At 41.0% G+C, this 19,032-nt stretch overlaps 1 protein-coding gene across 1 annotated transcript in view; it reads left to right on the top strand.

Annotated features, from left to right (window-relative positions):
- Window positions 1-19,032, top strand: part of LOC126092572 (polypeptide N-acetylgalactosaminyltransferase 35A) — a 154,894-nt gene that overhangs the window by 37,310 nt on the left and 98,552 nt on the right. Inside the window, exons 2-3 of the mRNA XM_049908250.1 lie at window positions 6,850-6,969; window positions 17,297-17,435. Coding sequence (XP_049764207.1) covers window positions 6,850-6,969; window positions 17,297-17,435 — 259 coding nt within the window. The remainder of the gene's footprint in view (window positions 1-6,849; window positions 6,970-17,296; window positions 17,436-19,032) is intronic.

The following is a 19,032-nucleotide window of genomic DNA, read 5'->3' as shown; positions in this document are numbered from 1 at the left end:
CTTCAATGTGATATCTGAGATGTTGTCTTCCAGCAGTATAACAAAAGACCCCGTGTTTCCCTTTCCTACCATGACACAGAAGGTTTTAGACTTTCTTCTTCTCTCTCACCCACTGAAAACATCTGGTTATTTGTTGCTGAGTGACTGGCATGCCACAACTCTTCAGCCACTATGATTGAAGAACTCAGGCATAGAATTGATGTAGCATGGAATTATATACCCATATCTGTCATCAAAGGTCCAATGACTCGATACCCAGCCGTGAGCCATTGTTGCTTTCAGAGGTGGCAACTTTTAGCACCTAATTTCACACTTTAAGCAGCCCCAGATCACCAACAAATTTAATCATATATTATTCCTGATGTAGCAGTTTTAATGGCAGGCAGTGGATGTTCAAAATGTTAAGAAAAAAATTATACTGTAAGAGTTTACTATCCTGTTAGTTTGATGCTGTTGAAGACTGGGGAATAGCTCAGTTAGAGAGGAATGGTGAAAAAAATGTTTTGTCGGTACTGAAGGGAACACTTGACATTCGCCTGAAGTGTTTTAATGTCTGTTTGGTAGACATAACCGTAGGTCTAATTTAGCATCATTTATTTCTTCATGTTCTCACAGTTTTGCATCAGTTTTGTAGCTTTGTAATCCTCTGTTTCGACTTTGGTTTTTGCACAATTGACTATTTTTGTTGAGGGGTTCATATTATTATTATTAAATCAAACAATGGAAAGTCCAAGATGGAATGTAACAATATTAGAGAAGGAAAGTTGCTACTCACCATATAGCAGAGATGCTGAGTCGCAATAGGCACAACAAAAAGTTTCACACAATTATAGCTTTCGGCCATTAAGGCCTTTGTCAGCAATAGAAACACTTACACACAAGCACACACACACTCATGCAAACGCAACTTGCACACACGTCTGCAGTCACAGACAATTGAAACCGCACTGCGAGCAGCTGCACCAGTGCTTGTTGGGAGTGGCGACTGGATGGTGGTAAGGAGGAGGCTGGGGGGGGGGGGGGATAGTATGGTGGGGGTGGTAGACAGTGAATCGCTGCAGTTTGGAGAGAAGGTGGGGGGGGGGGGGGGGTAAGTAGCAGAAAGGAGAGAAATAAAAAGAAACTAAACGGCTGGGTGTGGCGGTGAAATGAATGCTATGTAGTGCTGGAATGGGAACAGGGAGGGGGCTGGAAGGGCGAGGACAGTGACTAACAAACTGTAAAATCATTGTGATGAAAGACTAGGATTGTGTCATTATTGTGATTATGACTATTATCTTGGACATAAAATGAATTACTCCAATATGATGAGAATGTGGAGTGCAGTAATGTAAGAAATAGTCTACAATTCAAATTACATTATTTTCAGCTGGTAGCTATGTATATTGATTTTTCTAAGCATGTGGAAACTTAAATAAAGAAGGAAGAGATTGGCATCCAATCTAGTATCTAAGATTGCATTAAAAGTCTTAAAAGTCTCTTCGAGTTCGCTGCCAGATCCTGAAATCAACTCAATTCAATATTTTGGCAATCCAACTGTTCGTCACTTTCAAGAGAATGCTGCTTCTGCTGCTGAGTCCCACTGAGAACTGATGCCAAGGCTGCAAATTGCCATCCTATATAGGCCTCCGTATTGTACATGGCGCTTGCATCACCCACCACAGTTGCTGTGCTCCAAGTCTGGGCAGATGGTGCTGCTCTAATTGTAAGTAGAAACAAAGGCAGCAGCTATATATCACACTTGGAGACTATTTTCGAAGACTCAGACTGGCCACACCAGAGAATGTTCTGTTTTGATGAGGGGTAGTACAGGGTTCCATGTCCTGCTAAGAGGAAACCCGTTGTTTCTATTAATCAAATTATCCACTACCATATTTACTCGAATCTAAGCCGCACTTTTTTTTCCGGTTTTCGTAAACCAAAAAACTGCCTGCGGCTTAGAATCGAGTGCAAAGCAAGCGGAAGTTATGAAAAATGTTGGTATAGCCACAACTAATTTCTGTGCAGAATTTGATGTAATAAGGAAGCGGCCGCAAAGATTTTCAAACGGAGAAAACTTTTCGCCCAACTCTCGTTCAGAACATGTTCTATCATACGCAGTCTATTATTTGGTTCTTGTTGATCATTATCAAAGAAAGCAGCAGTGTAAGTAACAACAAATAGCAGTCTCTTGCCATTGTTTTGCTAATGAGACGATTCCTCTTTTTTTTAATTGTACGCGGCGGTAGCGCGCACAAAAGCAAGCCATGCCGCGAGACGCGACAGGCCGTAAACACGCACTATCAGAATGCGACAAACAATGCATGACACAGTGCAGTAATGCATTTTCAGCTTAAGAGTGACGCAAACACCTATAACAAAGAAAACGGCACTTATCAGATCAAAGCAAAATAAGCAATCGATTCAAACCAGACGAAGCACGTGAAAAAGGAAGGGCACCCGTATAAATACTGACGCATAGCAATGATTACGTGGTAAAGCTTAACTGCTAAGCTTACGACTCGAACCAAACTACTGTAGCTCTCCCCTTGAATTTCGAGTCTCAAATTTCAGGTGCGGCTAAGGTTCGGGAAATTTTTTTTTCCTTTATTTCGAGTCTCATTTTTCAGGTGCGGCTTAGATTCGAGTAAATACGGTAACCTAATTTCAAATGCCTTTTTATAAACACTGTTTCAAAAACTGGAAGTGTTGGCAATCATCACAGTTTTGTCAAATTTCATCCCATGTTCCTCGTTTAAGCAATGTTCCACTACTGCCGATTTTTCCAGCTGTTGTAGCCTTATATGACGACAATGTTCCGTGCACCTGTCCTGAACTTTCCAAATTGAATGGTCAGTGTAAGCCTTCCCACACTGACACGGAATTTTATGTATATGTCAGGCTTCCTAAGCCCCAAATCATCCCTCACAGAGCCGAGTAGTGCCCTAATCTAGGAAGGTGGACAGAACATAATCTTAATGTTAAAGCTTCGTAAAATTCTTCCAATCTTAAACAATATGCTCCCAGCACAAGGAATAGAGACTATCGATATATGCTCCTCTTCGTGCAGCTCCAGTAATGGTCCAAACTGTGTAGCCTGACAAATCTACTTCTCAGAGTACCCATTTTTCTTAAAAACACCCATCAAATGTGCAACTTCTTGCATTAAACTGTCTGCGTCGGACATAGCGTATGCTCTGCGTACCAGAGTCCTGAGGACACCACTACATTGGTATGGTGGATGATAACTCTTAGCGTGCAGATACCAATCAGTATGCATCGACTTTTGGTGAACGCTGTGTCCCGAAGTACAATCTGGTTATTTGTAAACCATGACATCAAAAAAGGGAACATCCTATCACCTTCAACCTCCATGGTAAATTTAATGCTGGAATGAAGACAGTTGAAGTGGTCCAAAATTCTGTTGAGAGCATCATGTCCATGTGGCCAGACAAAATGGATATCATCTGCAACACCCAGAAGTACAAGGGGCATTCAAAACGAAACGATCTGGAGGCATAATTACAGAAACCAGTACCTATATGTTAAAAATATTGACCCTGGCTGTTGACACACTTGTCCCAATGTGACAAAAGGTGGTGAATGGCTGTCTCATTAAATTCCCGGAGCTGCGATGTTAACCAGTTCCACACGTACAGCTGGACGTCGACGCCCGAGGTGAATTGTTTGCCCCTCAGAGCCTTTTTAAGGGGACCAAAACTGGCATAATCACAGGGAGAGAGGTCCTGACTGTATGGAGGGTGGCCGAGAACCTCCCATTTGAATTTCTGCAGGAGTGCTGCGACTGTGTTTGCTGTATAAGGCTTTGCATTGTCGTGGAGAAGAATGACCCCACGGTTGAGATTGCCTGGTCATTTTGATTTGATCGCTTGGCGAAGGTTGGTCAGGGTTTGCGAGTAACACTGGGCACTTGCTGTTGTCCCATTCTGCAGGAAGTGAATCAGAAGGCAGCCTCCTTCGTCAAAGAACAACGTCGGCATAACCTTTTGTGCACTCATGTGGATGGTCTTGCCTTTTTTTCATGGTGGTGCTTCCACTGGAGACTTTGTCGTTTTGATTCTGGCAGTGATGATACCATGACTCATCTCCAGCCACCACTTGTGCCAGGAATGCATTCCCTTTCCGAGCCGCTGCAGATGAGGAAGACAGTGGGCCATTCGACATGTTTCCTGGTGTTGTTGAAGACTGTGGGGCACCCATTGAGCACACACTTTGTGCATTTGCAGTCATTCCTTCATGATAGTGTGAACTCTTCAGATGCTCAATCTGACCACAGTGGCTATGGATTTCACTGTCACTTGGTGGTCCTGGGTAATGAGTGCATCCACCTGCTCCACGATGTCATTGGTAATGCACTGTGGTGCTCCAGACCGTGCATCATTGGCTAACGACACCCGTCCTTCGCTGAAGCGCTTGTGCCAACGCCTTGACCCTTGCAAGGGACATGCAGTGTTTGCCTTACACGTGTGACATTCGTCAATGAATGTCCATTCCTCCTACTCCTTCCGCAGTCAGAAAATGAACAACACCTCTTTGCTCTTCTTTTGACGCCTCCATGTCACTATTTTAAATGAGACTGGCAGTGTTTGACGATGATGCATGCTATTGCTACCTCTGTATCGTCACGTGACATGCATGCATGCCCTCTAGTGATGGGCTGTGAACTTCCGTGCTCTGGTCGGAACCACACCTCGTTACACATGCCATGATATCACCCTCCTGTCACCGGTTTGCACATTCCAGACTCTGGCTCATTTCTTTTTGAATGCCTCTTATACATTGGTTGCAAAATCAGAGTCCTCAGTGGCATATCCTCGAAGTCCTCCATAAGTAAATTGGCGACTATGGGTGATAAAGGACTACACATAGCCACTCCATCATTCTTTTAAAAAATGTTGCCATTAAATGAAAAATATGTGGACGTCAGCACATGATGACAAAGTTTCCTCCACTCTTCATCCAGTTTTTCACTTATCAAGCTCGGGGACTGTTTCAGAGGGACTCATGTAAACAGGAATACCACATCAAAACTCACTAATAAATCTGAAGGACCCAGCATCAAAGATTTCAATCATTGAGTGAAATCCACCGAATTCACGATATGGTGTTCGCTCTTACCAACATATGGACTGAGAACAGATGTTAAACATTTCGCCGGGTTATTAGTGGTTGCACCCTAATTACTAACAATGGATCATAGAGGAACTCCTTCCTTATGCAACTTAGGCGGACCATACAGGTTAAGCAGAACGGCACCACCAGGATGAAGTTTCGAAAATCTTCAGACAACAAGTTTTTTTTTTTTCTTCCAAAAATGAAAGTGTCTTGCACTTAGTCCTTTCTTTGGGGTCATTAGATAGTCTTCTGGTCACTAGATAGTCTTCTGTAAGCTGGGTCGTTGAGCAGTAAATACATTTTAAGTATGTAATCATCCCATGTCATTCCCCTTGTTAGCTGGTAACACTACTACTACTTCATCATCATTCCTAAGGGGACGAATAGCTGCTCTCTCTCTCTCTCTCTCTCTCTGTAAGAGATTTTATCCCGTGCTGGCCAAGCCCAGCATAATGTGTGGGACAGTTCTTTATTTCTTCTGCCTGGTCCTCAGGGAGGCTCCATACTGCTTGTTCCAAATTCTGTAAAAGGAAGCCTCTTTGGAGTGGGAGCAAAACTTAAACCTTTCTCCATTTCCGCCACTGTAGGTCCATCGAATGTCTTGCTACAAAGATAGTACATCGAAGTTTATCCCCTTCTGATGATGTAGGATGTCACACGAGACTACAACAGATGGAAAAATCGGCAGTAGTGGAACATACCTTAAACGAGGGACACGGGATGAAATTTGATGAAACTGTAATAGTTGCCAAAACTTTAGAGTTTTTGGAACAGTGTTTATAAAGAGGCAATTGAAATTAGCTGGGCAGATAATTTGATTAATGGAGACAATATGTTTCCTGTTAGCAGGATGTGGAACCCTGTACTGTCCCGCCTGAAAACAGGATGTTCTCTGGTGTGGCCATTCCGAATGTTCAATACTATTCTCTGAGTGCAGTATATTGTTGCCATCAGTGTTTCTAATAATGGCAGTGCCACCTGCCCACTCTTGGAGGGCAGGAGCTGTGGTGGGTGATGCACGTGCCATGCACCGTACAGAGGCCTACGTAGGACAAAGATTTTCAGTTCTCAGCAAGACTCAGCAGCAAAAGCAGGATTTTCCTGAAGATGGCGAACAGTTGAATTGCCAAAATATTGAATCTTCGATTTTAGGATCCAGCAGCAAACTTGAAGCGACTTTAAAGTCTCCAAAGTTCAAATTGCATTGCATGCCCCCCCCCCCCCCCCCCCCCAAGCTGTTCTATTTGGTTTTCTTGTGTGTGGCTTTGTGTTGCGTGATATTTTTTCATAAGAGAAACATCCCCTATCTGTCTATCAAGCGAGGAGGCACAGTAGTTAACCCACTGGACTTGTACAGGAGGATGATAGTTCAAATCTGTGTCTAGCCATCCACATGTAGGTTTTCTATTATTTCCCTAAATCACTCCTCACAAATGCCGAGACAGTCCCTCTGAAAGGGCATGGCCAATTTCCTCCCTTGTCATTGAAATATTCCAAGAATATTAATGACCTGACTGTTAACAAGATGTTAATCCATGATATTCCTTCCTTCTACATGTTTAGAAATAAGCTACCTTTGTTTGTTAATTTTAGCAATGAATAATTATTTTTTGTAAAGTATGCTGCAGAAGAAACTTATATATTATATGTAGTATGTCAGAATCACCAGGAGTAAACATCTTCATATTTTGTAGACTTATAAGTTTTAGGTTTGTAATTATCTTGTGTTTGCAGAATCTCCGTCAAGTCGTATGCCAGTTGATCCAGATAGCAAGAGTCATGATGCAGGGAGTTACAAAAATAGTGACAAGCTCTTGTCTTATCTTCAGCAGAAGGCATTCAAACCATTGTCAGGTAATTTTCTTAATATTTCTACATCTGTTGTACTGTTTTCCATTTCAGAGTACTCAATGGTGAAAGCTGTCCATTTATTTCTTTTTCTTGTCAACAGTAAGCTGTATTTGATGTTTACCTTTTTAATAAATTGTTGTAATATAAACATTTTAACTTGACTTGTTTTATACAGGGCTATTACAAATGATTGAAGCGATTTCATAAATTCACTGTAGCTCCATTCATTGACATATGGTCACGACACACTACAGATACATAGAAAAACTCATGAAGTTTTGTTCGGCTGAAGCCGCACTTCAGGTTTCTGCCGCCAGAGCGTTCGAGAGCGCAGTGAGACAAAATGACGACAGGAGCCGAGAAAGCGTATGTCGTGCATGAAATGCACACACATCAGTCAGTCATAACAGTGCAACGACACTTCAGGACGAAGTTCAACAAAGATCCACCAACTGCTAACTCCATTCGGCGATGGTATGCGCAGTTTAAAGCTTCTGGATGCCTCTGTAAGGGAAAATCAACGGGTCGGCCTGCAGTGAGCGAAGAAACGGTTGAACGCGTGCAGGAAAGTTTCACAAGTAGCCCGCGGAAGTCGAAGAATAAAGCAAGCAGGGAGCTAAACGTACCACAGCCGACGGTTTGGAAAATCTTACGGAAAAGGCTAAAGCAGAAGCCTTACCGTTTACAATTGCTACAAGCCCTGACACCCGATGACAAAGTCAAACGCTTTGAATTTTCAGCGCGGTTGCAACAGCTCATGGAAGAGGATGCATTCAGTGCGAAACTTGTTTTCACTGAAGAAGCAACATTTTTTCTTAATGTGAACAGACACAATGTGCGAATCTGGGCGGTAGAGAATCCGCACGCATTCGTGCAGCAAATTCAAAATTCACCAAAAGTTAGAGAATCCGCACGCATTCGTGCAGCAAATTCAAAATTCACCAAAAGTTAACGTGTTTTGTGCAATCTCACGGTTTAAAGTTTACGGCCCCTTTTTCTTCTGCGAAAAAAACGTTACAGGACACGTTTATCTGGACATGCTGGAAAATTGGCTCATGCCACAACTGGAGACAGACAGCGCCGACTTCATCTTTCAACAGGATGGTGCTCCACCGCACTTCCATCATGATGTTCGGCACTTCGTAAACAGGAGATTGGAAAACCGATGGATCGGTCGTGGTGGAGATCATGATCAGCAATTCATGTCATGGCCTCCACACTCTCCCGACTTAACCCCATGTGATTTCTTTCTGTGGGGTTATGTGAAAGATTCAGTGTTTAAACCTCCTCTACCAAGAACTCTGCCAGAACTGCGAGCTCGCATCAACGATGCTTTCGAACTCATTGATGGGGACATGCTGCGCCGAGTGTGGGAGGAACTTAATTATCGGCTTGATGTCTGCCGAATCACTAAAGGGGCACATATCGAACATTTGTGAATGCCTAAAAAAACTTTTTGAGTTTTTGTATGTGGGTGCAAAGCATTGTGAAAATATCTCAAATAATAAAGTTATTGTAGAGCTGTGAAATCGCTTCAATCATTTGTATTTCTTAATCTCTAAGATGTAGTAATTGTTAGCTGATGTACAGCTGCTCCTCTTCGTTGCTAAAGACATTTTGATTTCAAAAATATGTGACTAGATCAAGCTACAAAATTGTAGAATTCAATTAGTTGTCAAGTTAACCCACTGAATTGTAAATTTTATTTTGGTTTAGCTTTATGGAAAAGTATTGTACCAAGCTGATGTTTGGCTTTATACAACCAGTTCCAAAAAATGATTGATATAGTACAGGGTTGCACAGCAAAACGAGAAATTTTGAACGCTAGTGCTGGCAACACTGTATTGCTGGCAGTTGTTTTGAACTGACACATATTTGTTTTGAATTCATTGGCATTTAGTAATCATTCAGCATTGGAGTGGTGCTGAACATGCCGTTGCTGTGAGAGTATTTTATAAACAGGCTGAGAGTGTGACTCCTGTGCAAAGGATATTTCAACAGCATTACCAGCTAGGACATAATCATCATGTCCCATCTGCTCATGTTATTACAACATTGGTGTGTAATTTTGAAGGAACTGGTTCAGCCTTGAAAAAGAGGCCTCCAGATGGCCTTTGAACAGTTCATACCCCAGAAAACATTGCAGCTGTTCAAGTTTCCATTCGGATGAGCCCTTCCCACTCAGTTAGACAACATGCATTTGTGCTAGGGATTGAGTGCCAAAGAGTACTGAGATTACTACACAAATTAAAGTTCCACACCTGTAAGTTATAGATTGTACAACAATTACATCCATGAGACACTGTGTCACAAAGGGAGTTTAGTGAATGAGTGTTGTGAATGAGTGTTGGCTAAAATCAGCAGGGATGCTAATTTCCTTAACACCGCCCCTCAGGGACTCATGACTTCTGTGAGTATGTGTGTGACGAGATGAGGCCACAAGGTATTGCAGTACCTACTTCCTTTCCTGTGCTGCAATCTCTCACCTCTGACTGTTCTTCCTTCTCTTACTCTTTCTCATTGTGGTTTTCTGTGATGTTGACCCAGCTATTCCCTAGGTTCTTTTTTCCTTCCTCATTTATTTTACATTATCTTTTGGCTAGAGTAATTTTTTGGTCCCCTTTTGGATTTGACCTTCACTTACAAATTTTTCTCTGTAGTGGGGACCAACTTGGGAAGAACATCTTAAATAGCATGTACTGCATGCAGTGTTAAAGACCATCTGTTCACAATACCTGCATAGGCTCTTAATTATTCATTTCAAAGCCAACATGACAGCAAATCCAACATGGTGGGTCATTTTGCTTGTGCCCCCTGACAACTCAGGGGTCATACTGCTGATGCCTGAGCTACTAGTTCCCCACACTTTCAAAGGAGTAGGTTTCCATCTTCCTGGGCATGAGGACTCCTGGCAATGGTTGTCTTGCCAGATGGCCTTTGCTGTGGCTGAGTAACACCTGTAGGGAGAGTCCTTGATCAGAGTAGGTGGCATTAGGGTGGAAGTTTCACACAAGAAATGTTTCAAATTACACCAAAGTAAATACCATTCTGATCTGGCTATCTTGTCAGACAGATATGGAAATTTCAATGTGAACGATTATGGCCCTAATACTTTCCCTAGTCTGGGTACCCCAAGGGAAGTGGGACAAGCCAGATGTCTGGCAGTGAAACAATTTATCACACTGCTGGAACTGCTATTCCCCTTTTGCAGGTCCTCTGCATCACTGGCTGGTGCCATAGTGGATGAGACATTGCAGTAGCTGTTAAGGATTGCTAAAGAGCCCTGCAATGTTTCAAGCAACATCTTTCACAGAACAACGTTATCACTTTGAAGCAAATTCGTGCTAAGGATTGCTATCTAACCAAATGCAGTAGGAACGGCTGCTGTGAGTGCTACATCCCCTCCCTGGGAAAGTGTGCCATTTCATCCCAGGTGTGAACCAAGATCTGTTGTCTTTCAAACCACTCAAAGTCAACAGCTGTTACAGGTCTTGTCCTCCAGGGTTGTCTTTGTACTGATGCATCGGTCCTTGCTGAACACCTTGTGACCAAATTTCCAACAGCATCAGTGTCCTCTTCTTAACCGGCTACCGTGTTGCTGTTGAAATGACTAGTTGAAGACATCCCCCTATGTTTCATGCCTGCCAAGCCGAATCATATAATGAACCTTTCACTGACTGGGAACTACTTCAAACTCTTGTCTCATCTCAAGACAAGACTCCAGGCCCTGATTCAATACATAATCAGATGATACAACACCTGAATGTTATTCAAAGTCTATATGTATACAGCGCCCTCAGTCATATCTGGTTTGAAGGTGTCCCCGCTTCAGAATGGTGATATAGTATTGTCATCAGAATGCTTAAAACAGGCAAAAAACCTGTCTCTCTTGGCAGCTGGTGACTTCTGTCAGGCTGCTGGTCCCCCTGTGATGTATGCTTTGCTACAGCCCCACTCTGTGGCCTTCGCTGAAAGCCAGCTCCAAGATGCTATCTGCAGGGCCTCTGCTTGGAAATTTGCCCATAGTTTTCAATTCTTGCAAAAAACGTGGATCATGCATTTCTGTCATCATACCACAGTCCATCCTGACATAGTACTCTGCTTGGATAGGCAGTACTTGGGCATTGTTGCTTAGTTCCTTTTTTTGAAGCTCCTTTTTAATAAAAAGCTGTCTTGGTTGCCCCATATTTCTCAACTAAGGATTAACTGCATTCAGAAGCTTAACATCTCTGCTTCCTTGCCCACACTTCTTGGGGTGTGGATCATGCTACTCCTATCCGTATTTACCAGGACCTGGTTTCGTTCCGACTCGATTATGGTTCAGCATTGAAATTGTTATACTCAATCCATCATCATAGTGTGACTGGACACTGGTGCCTTCGAGGCTAGTCCTGCAGACAGTCTCCTTGCTGAAGTCGGTATCTTCCCGCTTCAGTTCCAACAGTGCCAACTCTTGATCTCCTATGCAATCACTATTGACAATTATCTGAATGTTCATTGTATGTCATTCTGCATATGTGCCCTTAGGTGGGATCACCAGTCGGAATGCCCCTCGCAGCACTCTTCCAGGATCTCCACTTGTCCTCCCATGGACAGTACCCAGGCCACAAATTAGGACTGATGTATTTCAAAGTCCTGAGTCTGTTGTCCCCATGACCTTTCAGCATCTGCTACATTTAGGTCTTCAGCACTTTCAGGGAGTACCATTTCTTACATTGACTGCTCTTATAACTGTAGATAAGATGGGATACACTTTTACACCTCCTGTCAGTCAGGAACATCATTTGTTGCCAGGATAATGTAACTTTTTACAGCGGAGCATTAACAGAGCCCTCCAAAATTGGCCTCCCTTCACTCTGTTTTAATATGCACTGACCCTGTGAAGTGTCCAGTTCACTGACCATTGTTACTCTCTTCACCCTATGGTTTCTGCTGTTCGTGACCTCACTACCTTAGTCATAATGCCTGCTCCGTACTCTTTCTCTGGCTTCCAAGTCATTTAGATATCTGACAGAATAAACTGGCTGACTAGTGGCTATAGGAGAAATTACTCTCCTCCCATTCGCTTTGACGGTACCAGATGTGTATCTGCAGGCACAAATAAGACCTCTGCACACTCAGAGATGGATGACGTCTGGTAGGCTACTGCCCCCTCTAATGAACTCCACTGTATCGAGAAGGCTACTGATGCATTGCGTTCTTCCTTTTGTTCCTACCGGAAGGAATCCACTGTCCTCGTCACGTGCATGTTGACCATACCAGGCTATCCCATAGTTTTATTTTGCATAACAAGCTACCCACCATTGTGGTTATGGAACCTTACAGACATCAGCTTGTATCAAGATGGAATGCCCCTTCCTTCAGGCCCTCCATGCTATGCATGGCTTTCCATATTCTTTGCCTCTGTAATGGTTGACAATTCAGAGCTGGTTGATCTGGTTCTCCGTTTTCTACATGAAGTTCTTTTCAATATCAGATATGTCCACCCCTGGTAGCTGAGTGGTCAGCGTGATGGAATGTCATGCCTAATGGCCCGGGTTCAATTCCTGGCTGGGTCGGAGATTTTCTCCGCTGAGGGGCTGGGTGTTGTGTTGTCCTTCTCATCATCATTTCATCCCATTGACAAGCAAGTTGCCAACGTGGCGTCAACTGGAAAGACTTGCACCAGGCGAATGGTCTACCCGACAGGAGGCCCTAGCCACACAGCATGGCATCTCAGATATAATGTTTTAACCCACTTTTGGACTGTTTTGGGGTTGGAGCATCTCTCGCTGTCTGCTGGGTCTGTTGGACCCCTGGCCCTATTTACTTAATCAGCTTACTCTTTCATCCCTGTTTTACTCTGTTTCAATTGCTTTTTGATGTGGTTTACTTCCTTCTCTGCCACACCCTATTTTCTATTTCAGGGGTAGCTCACAGTCAAATAATGGTACCTCGCCGCTTTGTACCCTCTCCTTCCTTTCATCAGTATTCTTGGTCTCTGTTTACACTGAGATTTCGAACTTTGTGTAAATCTTAGTGAAGGCTCCCGTCTATGAACTTTAAACGTGTGTTTATTCCTGTACCAACGTATTACCCTTTTTGTTTTTGTTGAATGAAATGTAATAGTGTTTACGTTAATAAATAGTTTGTATTGCCAAAACATCACCCCCCCCCTGCCATGCGTTTTTATTGCTTCCCTGGAACATGTGTTCCTTCCATCTTCTTCATTTTCCTATAAATTCCCTTGGCCAAAAACTGTGATGTTTGTTGTACAGTGAAAAATTTTTGGTGCTGCCAGTGCGGCCACAAATCTATAGTTTATTCTGATATAGCGCATTTTTTAATATTTATTTTGCTGTTTTATTTATTTTGTATTTCTACATATCACAGTTTTGAACCTGGCTGTCTTTTAGCTACTGTGTGTAAGTTTTGATGGAGAAATAATACAACCAACATCTTGCAAATTACTGTTTAATACATTTACCTAGGTTTAGACACCCCTAAGGATGTCTTCATCAGAATGAAAATTTAAAAGCCCTATAAAATAATACATATAAATATAACAAAGACGAAAAATCTCATAACATAGAAAGGTTACTTACATAAAGTTACATTATGAGAAGGCATAGTCAAAGTTTAGACCAGACATGTTCAAGTCAAAAATTAAAAACGTTCCAGCCTTTGATGCATACAACTTGCAAGGAACATTGTCAGACTGAGTGGCCCAGTGGCTTACACTGCTGCTATGAAAACAAGACGCAAATTGTACCGCCTTTTGGGTGCGGACAGTGGCATATGACTATTTGAGATGTTATAACAGAAATAATTGAATGAAACAACAGTTAATTATAAAACAAAAGAACAAAATTCAAAGGATGAGATTTTAATGTATTTTGGAAAATACAAAGTAGTCAAGTAAATGAAGTACAGCTAAGAGCCATCTCTTAGGCTTTATTGAAATACACATTATGTAAAGTACAGAATATTGTAGAATATTTACACAAACAGCTGCACAGTCTAAAAACATTTGCATGAAGGAAACTTCAGTGGTATACATCTATATGAGGTTTAAAAAAAAAGATGTTTCAGAATTAGAGGCACAAAAACATAATGAAAATTAAAGGAATAAAAATTCCGCAATTAGAGGGTTAAAGCCATTGAAAAAATTTTTGTTGTGTAATTGTAACTGTTCATTGAGGACATGGCTACCGTTCTTAGAAATATGTTTGAAAATCTCACGTCGAGCCTGTGACCTATTTTTTTCTCCCATATGCAAAATCAAAATTTCTTCAACACTTTTCCGTTTGTGACCAGAAATTAAAAGATGATCAACAAAAGTGGAATTATATACTTTAGTATCTCTTTTCCCATTAAACATTCCTTATACCTGACATTGAAAAATCTTCCATTTTGTCCTATATAATAACCAACAGAACATATACAATAAATGATTTTATGAACTCCTGAAGGGTGTATAGGAACAACTGTGGACTTGAGATTATAAATAAGATTTTTCTGTGAGTTATTGTTGGTAGAAAAGGCAACCTTGCATCCAAATTTTTTAACTATAAGACGACAAATTCTATAAGAAATAGGGCCTAAAAATGGAATCGAAAAAACTCTTTTATATTCATATTACTGTCAGAAACACCACTGATGCCTAAAGTAGACAAGTTAGCATCAGTTTTAATTTTGAAGATGTTTCCAACTGACGAGGGATCATAACCATTATTAAATACTACAGTTATTATTAAATTCATCCCATCATTAAGCTTGTCTGGTGACAAAGATACAGAAACTGATGATGAACCAAACACACTTTTATGGGAGTGAGGATATGCTGAACTAGCAGGCACAATCTAATCTGAATTAGTGGCTTTTTGAAACAAAGGAAAGTCTGTCATTGTTGATGACAAAACTAAGGCCCAAGTAACGTAGCTGGCTATTATTATTTTCTAATTCACAAGTGAAGCTGATTTTTTTTTTCATGGGGATTATTAAAAATTCCAAACAAATGCTCAATACCTTCCCAGGAACCACTGTGTATGATCAAAATGTCATTTACGTACCGAGAATATGACAAACTATCCAGATCTGTAGCTGAAAAGTTATAGAAGGACTAATTGAATTAATTTTCAAATTGATACATTTCGGGATTTTATTAATGATGGGAGGGAGTGCTATAAGAATTGCATTGCTAAAAGGCACAAAAAGAAACTGGCTAAACTCAAGAGCATTTTACCCTCTAGTTAAAAAATATGGATACGAAGTTGCCTTTTCTACTAACAGTAACTTGCAGAAAAATCTCAAGTCCACAGTTGCTCCTATACACACTTCAGGAGTTGATAAAGTCATTTGTGATATGTGTCCTGTTTATTATTTAGGGGAAACTGGAAGATCTTTCAGTGTCAGATATAAGGAACATTTATTGTGGAAAAAGAGGCACTAATGTACATAATTCCCTTTTTGCTGATCATCTGTTAATTTGTGATCACAAACTGAAAAGTGGTGAAGAAATTTCCATTTTTCCTACAGAAAAAGAAGTTAGGTCACAGGCTTCACATACTCGAAAATTTGGAGATTTTCAAGCAATTTCATCCTCAAAACCAAAATGTCTTTAAATTTCTTTAATTCACTACTTTCAGAAACATCTTTTTCGTTAAATCTCATATAGATGTGTACTAAGTAAGTTTCCTTCATGCAGATGTTTTTAAACTGTGCAGCTGTTTGTGTAAATATTCTACAATACTCCATACTTCATGTAGTGGGCATTTCGATAAAGCCTAATAGATGGCTCTTAGTTGTTGCTTCATTTACTTGACCACTTTGTATTTTGGAAAATACATTAAAATTCATCCTTTGAATTTTTCAAACTGTTGTTTAACTTCATTATTTCTGTTATGATGTCTCAAATGGGCATATGTCACTGTCTGCACATGATAGGTGGTGCAACTTGTATCTTGTTTTCGTTACAGAAATGTAAACTAATGGGCCACCCAGTCTGTTGTTGTTTCTTGCAAAGCTTGTGTACCAAAGGCTGGAATGTTTTAATTTTTTACTTGAGCGTGGCTGCACTAAACTTTGACTAATGCCTTCTCGAAATGTAAATTTATGTAAGTAACCTTTCTATATTATGACATTTTTCATCTTGGTTAACGTTTCTGTCAACTTATTTTTCTATGTATTATTTTATTGGGCTTTTAAATTTTCATTCTGATGAAGACAGCCGTAGAGATGTCGAAAACTAGGTAAATGTATTAAACAATTATTTACAACTGACTGGCTGTATTATTTCTCAATTGAGATTTCTACATATTTTTTGTGTGGGTGCTAATACCCAATTTGTTGTGCTTCTTGATCAACAACAACAACGGAAAAAAAATCTATTTGTCAGCCAGTGTAGTTTTGGTGTGCTGTTACTGTAAGCAGTGATGCTGGTAGCGTATGAGTAAGAATTCAGAAAACAGCCAAAAAACAGACTTCCTTCAGACAGTTTCACAATATGGTTCATTTTGATACGAAGGTAAACAGAATTTTCAGTACGCGATTCATACTATCACAGTTTGCTAATAATCTGCTGCCTTAGTTATCGCTATGGCTTATTTTCAAGTGATGCTTATCTATGGTGTTGGGTATTACATCTGTCTTTCTTTGCAATTTCATTGAAGCAGATTGGTTTTATTTTGAAGCAAGTAGGGACCAATGATTCACATGTGTACTGTGTACTGAATTGTCACAATAGGTTTAGGGTGCTTTTTTAAAATTGGTTATCCTTTTATACTATAATAAGTACAGAGCAAACAGCACATGAGCCTCTTTCCTGAATAGTATAGGGATTTCTTGGGACAACAGTACTTTTGCAGGAGCCAATTGAAAAACCAGTACAGAAATTTCTGTCCATTTTCTGAATCCAATGACACCTTTCTTGATGCAAATGTCGCATCTTCATTTTCACACTTTAACAGTGCATAGATAACATTAACAAAGGACACTGTCTCACAATATTCACTGCCACATTCTTAAGAAAGATTCTTCCCACATTATATGGCATTTTGAAGGGCAAAAAGAAAGACGTAAAAAATTTGAAAATTTTACATGGCTATGAAATTACAGGTGGAGAAAAATACCCTAATACTGGAATATTCGAGGAATCTCAGTTAAAGATAATTGTACCTGCCAAAAACTCATCAGATGAAGGCTATCATTTATTCACAAAGAAGTAGTCCAAGTTTACTTCATTTTTGTATGTCATTTAGATACCTAATGTAGCTTTTTAAAAATGGCATGTATCATTTATTTCTAACTTTCTTAGTTGATGCTGATTTTATGCTCTTTTTAATATTCTCAGTGTTGGACCAGTTGGGCATGGTACGGTCAGTTGCAGAAAGACAAGCCAGGGATGAGGGTTACAGGAAGCATGCCTTCAACACACTTGTTAGTGAAAGAATTGGCCCACTTCGGAAAATCCCAGATACTAGGCATCCTCTGTAAGTAAACAGCCCCATTTATGTTTTGTAGTGTTAGATTTTGAAGTATAATTGTAAATCATCAGAGACTCCATAATTAAATGTGTAATAAATTACTGTAAATTTCCAACATTCCTCCTTTTTTGAAGTATAATTGTAAATCATCAGAGACTCCATAATTAAATGTGTAATAAATTACTGTAAATTTCCAACATTCCTCCTGTGACCTAAATCTACTTGTACATATCTTTTGTACACTTACAATTAAGGATGTCTCTAACCATAACTTCTTCCATTTCATACTTACTTTGCTGCACATGATATGACTTGATATTTTTAGTCATAAATGAGGTACTGTGATAAAACAAGCTGTTCATCCGTCCTATTAATGCATTAAGTGACTGTTTCAAACCAGTACCATTCTTGCAGCACTCATAACTTGCCTGATACTTGGCACACTTGAGCAAACATGGAACTGGTTCCTGGGCTCTTTTATCTAGACACTGCTATCTTTATTATGGAACGTCTTCCACAGATGAATTTCCTCTGATTCTTGTGTTATAATTTTACAATCTCAAACAATGGAAAATCCAGGATGGATTGTAACAATATTATGGAAAAGAAAGTTGCCTCTCACCATATAGTGGAGATGCTGAGTCGCAGATAGGCACAACAAAAAGACTGTCACAAATAAAGCTTTCGGCCAGTAAGGCCTTCATCAGAAATTGACAACACACACACACACACACACACACACACACACACACACACACACACACACACATATGCATCCGCACGCGCACCCACACATAACTGCAGTCTCAGGCAACTGGGGCCACAATGCAAGCAGCAGTACCAGTGCTTGATAGGAGTGGTGACTGGGTGGGGATAAGAAGGAAGTTGGCACAGGGAGGGGGAGGTATAGTAGGGTAACTGTGGCAGATGAAGTGCTGCAGGCTAGACGGAGGGCAGGCAAGAGGGGGGCGGGGGGAGAAACAAAAACACTGGGTGTGGTGGTGGAACGACGGCTGTGTAGTGCTGGGTTGGGGCTAGGGAAGGGGCTGAATGGGTGAGGACAGCTACTAATGAAGGTTGAGGCCAGGAGGGTTACGGGAACATAGGATATATTGCAGGGAAAGTTCCCATCCACACAGTTCAGAAAACCTGGTTTTGGTGGGAAGGATCCACATGGCACAGTCTGTGAAGCAGTCATTGAAATGAAGAATGTCTTGTTTGGCAGCGTGCTCAGCAACAGAGTGGTCCACTTGTTTCTTGGACACAGTTTGGCGGTAGCCATTCATGCGGACAGGCAGCTTGTTGGTTGTCATACCTACACAGAATGCAGCACAGTGGTTGCAGCTTAGCTTGTAGATCACATGACTGGTTTCACAGGCAGCCCTGCTTTTGATGGGATAGGTGATGTTTGTGACCGGCCTGGAGTAGGTGGTGGTGGTGGGAGGTTGTATGAGATAGGTCTTTCACGTAGGTCTATTACAGGGGTATGAGCCATGAGGTAAGGGGTTTGGAACAGGGGTTGTGTAGGGATGGACGAGTATATTGTGTAGGTTCAGTGAACTTCAGAATACCGCTGTGAGAGGGGTGGGAAGAATAGTGAGCA

This window comes from Schistocerca cancellata, chromosome 7 (assembly GCF_023864275.1).
Source record: "Schistocerca cancellata isolate TAMUIC-IGC-003103 chromosome 7, iqSchCanc2.1, whole genome shotgun sequence".
Taxonomy (NCBI): Eukaryota; Metazoa; Arthropoda; class Insecta; order Orthoptera; family Acrididae; genus Schistocerca; species Schistocerca cancellata.
The sequence above is the reverse complement of the archived record's forward strand: the minus strand, read 5'-3'. Positions and strand labels throughout refer to the sequence as shown.